Raw genomic sequence first — 3,784 nt, forward strand, 5'->3', positions numbered from 1 at the left:
GAGAGGAGGAATGAAATTAAGCATAGAATTGATCAACATGGCATTTCTAATTGGGGATAAAAAGTGCTTTAACAAACCATTGATTGTACGAATGGATTTATCAATAATTTGACTCTGGTTGTTAGGAGTAATCTTGTTGTACGCATTTATAGGTTTAGTACATTTAGTGAATTCTAGCAGGTTTCAGATCTTATGTTTAACTACAGACAGCGACGTAAATGACCACTCGAGAATGAGGTGCATATCCAATGCACGAGTGTGGTGGGGGACACCTAACTGTGTCGTACCGCAAGTCGTAGTGTTACCGTTTTCCTTCCAATAGCTCCAGGGGTTTGCCCTCTTATCTCCAGCGAGATAAGGCTATCGCTCCTTCTGGTGAACCAGAGAAACAAGAAGGCCTAGTTTTCATGGCGACCGTGGCCTTCAACCTCGTAGGCGCCTTCAAGGGACTCTCCTTGGGGTCGAGCTCCGCATCTTCTTACCTCAGGGGTGACCTCGGGCTGCCCCGCCCCGGCAGCGGTACCTCCATCTCCGTCCCCATGAGGTCCCCGCTGACGATCGAGTCGGCGCACAAGAAGGGGGCCGGTAGCACCAAGAACGGCCGTGATTCCAGGGGGAAGCGGCTCGGCGTCAAGATCTACGGCGATCAGGTCGCCCAGCCTGGTGCCATCATCGTGCGGCAGCGCGGAACCAAGGTAACAGACCTCAGTTCTTGTTTGAATCTTTCTGCTGGATGATAGATTTTTTAATATAGAATTGGTTAATGTTTCAGCCATTGCTATGTTCGTATCAGATCCTAATGAGAACTCTGTTACTGAACTCAACTCGTCACTAGCAAGTTCCGCATTCGGTTTCATCTTTCTTTTTCTCTGTGGTCATGATTGCATTGCATTTTGTACGAAAGGAATCAAATCACGGAAAATTAAGGTGTTGTTCCCTGAGTACTCAGGTGGATTGCCACCGCCATTCATTTGATATGTCGAATATGATAGCGGGGTGAGGGGGAGATGAGAACAAAGTCATTTTAGAGTTGGCATGGAGGAAATTTGATTTATGTAAAGGGGAGAAGCTGGATGGTTCTAGCATTCTACTGGATTAGTGGATCATTAGTGATAATTCTACAAGTCCATTGGATTATCAGTGATTGTTCTCACACCTTGATGTGGACGTAAGGGCAACGGGTTTCTCTTTGTTACTCATCGTTGAAATGGATGGCATACGATGTGATTTTGATATGGTGTTTTCTTTAAGACTGCAGACAGATGTTAAGGGAACTCTATCTCCTGACTGAGCCTACTATGGAGGTTTTATTATTCCCATTCCTTTAAGATATTGAACCTTTGGGATTGAGTTTAACTACAGGATTTAGGATCAAGATGGTTAATCAGTACTCATGGGGTTCGCTTAAGTTGCCACCTCAAATTGGTAGTCAAGATTTGGTCTATGTGTAGCTCAATCTTGTCTTGGGATCAGCTTCGCTTGAACTCTGATTAAAAAAATCTTCATGAGCCTGGTTTTGGAACTTGGTCTGATTTGCTGCTTGATAGTAGATATTGTTTGTTTTTATATCAAAGTATAGGTTCAATTTGGATAGGTTGGTTGAAGTGTCATGTGTGCACCTAAAACCATATGCTTCTCTGCATGGGATTGACTGGGGATAACCTTAGCAATGTGGTATCAGCATATTTCAGCCTATCTGAAACTCTGTTTATTTAATTTATTCATGCTAAAATTGTCATAAACAGGCATGATATGTGATTGTCAGTTGCTGGTCTTCTGGGTTACACATATATCATAAAGAAGCTTTTATGTGCTGAATATCAGGTCAACCAGCCTGTTGCAGAAGATCAACATTGGCAACATGTCCTGAATATGTCATAAGCAAGCATAATTATGAAGACTAGCAGGTTTATCTTTGTTTATAATCATTAAATCCATGTGACTTTGATCCGGTGTTTTCTTTGGCCTTGGATAACTGCTTAACTTTAAAAATAAAATTTGATAGAATATAACTGTGGTGGTTTCATATATACATCACTAGCCATCATGTGTTCAAATATTTGTTTAACTTTTTTCTTTTTTGACAAAGTTGAAAAGATTCAGACCACATGGCCACAATTATGGCCAATGTCTATGTAAAGCGGTCGCTTATTGAACTATAAGATGATATATCTGAATAGCCCACAAGTTGAGGGACATATTCTTGATGAAACTATTAAACCATTTTACTTATCTCATGGGAATGGATCGTGGACTCCAAATGCTTGTTAGTGTTGATGGGATAAGGATGGACCTTTTAGTATATGACATGATAGGTGTAAACCAAGGATTGAAATTTCGTACTGTACCGGAGTTTTGAGATTCGCTCGGTACGGTATGGTACTGTATACTAAGCGGTATATTTCGGTATACCGCTTTGTGTGTGTGTGTGTGTGTGTGTGTGTATATATATATATATATATATATATATATATATATATATATATATATATATATATATATATATAAAAGTAAAAAAAAATCTTTTTCTGTGATGTCGCCTCTCTTCTCCCTACGCGGGGTGACGTCGCCTATATATATAAGTAAAAAAAAAATCTGCGACGTCGCCTTATGTGGGGAGAAGAGGGACGACATCGCTTCATGTGGGGAGAAGAGAGACAACGTCGCCTTTATATATATATATATATATATATATATAAAGTAAAAAAAAACCTTTTATATATATATAAAAGTAAAAAGAGAGGCGAGGCGACGTCGCCTCTCTTCTCCCCGTGATGCCTAGGATTCTTCTCCTTGCGCAGATAAGAAGTCGCCGACAGATGAGGAGGGAGAGCGGCGCAGGTTCTCCTCTTCTTCTCTCTGTTCTTTCTTCCCCTTCTCCCTCTTCTTTCGTCTCCATCGGTCACCCCTCTTCTTTCTTCTCCCTCGGTCACCGTCGATTTAAGACGATAACAAGGCGGAAACAACCTCAATCGACGGTACCGCCTGGTAGTAGGCGATCCGTGTACCGGTTTGCTAACAGACCAATATGTACCATCCGGTACGGACGATATTATTTGAAATTAAAAACTTTGGTCTAAACCCTATTGAGATAATCAATAGGATGGTGAATGTTTGTAACTTTTTCTTCTTATTATGTTATGTCAAATTAGGCAGTTAAGAAAGCAAAAATAACATACAATAATTTGATGTTGTGTAGAATAATTTTGTAGAGTGTTTTGGTCCTGTTATGGCATATACTGGGATAGTAGATGAGAGGGGTGCTACAAGAGATGGATCTTGAGGGTTGATAAAATATATGTAACTGATGTATACAACATGATCCATAGTATTAAACTCAAGTACCGTGTTAGGATCAAGATCGGTAACTGGTGATTATGAGAGTAGCTTGTTTTTACAACCAATGAAATTGACCAAAATGACAAAAGTTGTTTGGAATCTTTCTAGTACAGTTAGAACCTGCTAAAATCAATTAGAATTTGCCTGAATCAATTAGAACTGTCTGCAATTAAGTTGGAATTGGTTGAAGATAGAACATATTAGGATTGGCTAGTTGAACCTACACTTTGCGTACAAAACCAAACAGTATCAACTACATTATAAATCAGTTAGAGAAGACCAAGTTCAGTCGAGCCTGAATGGTTCTAGAGGATTCTAGCATCTAGACTGGATGGTCTTTTTCTACTACTTAGCCCAAGCATAGCCACCTTGGACTGAGCTATAGTCGACTAGCCAATCCTAATATGTTCCATCTTCAACCAATAATTAAGTTGGAATACATCAA

At 40.0% G+C, this 3,784-nt stretch overlaps 1 protein-coding gene across 2 annotated transcripts in view; it reads left to right on the forward strand.

The window, feature by feature from the left end:
- The first annotated feature begins 328 nt into the window (after window positions 1-328).
- The window catches only part of LOC103973613 (large ribosomal subunit protein bL27c), a 6,091-nt gene continuing 2,635 nt past the window's right edge, over window positions 329-3,784 (forward strand). The window contains exon 1 of one of the 2 annotated variants that reach the window (XM_009388243.3): window positions 329-695. In XM_009388243.3, the coding sequence (XP_009386518.2) occupies window positions 408-695 (288 nt within the window). In that variant the 5' untranslated portion in view covers window positions 329-407. The remainder of the gene's footprint in view (window positions 696-3,784) is intronic. The other variant, XM_065134604.1, reaches the window with a different exon arrangement.

The sequence above is a fragment of the Musa acuminata genome, chromosome BXJ3-1 (assembly GCF_036884655.1).
Source record: "Musa acuminata AAA Group cultivar baxijiao chromosome BXJ3-1, Cavendish_Baxijiao_AAA, whole genome shotgun sequence".
NCBI classification, from domain to species: Eukaryota; Viridiplantae; Streptophyta; class Magnoliopsida; order Zingiberales; family Musaceae; genus Musa; species Musa acuminata.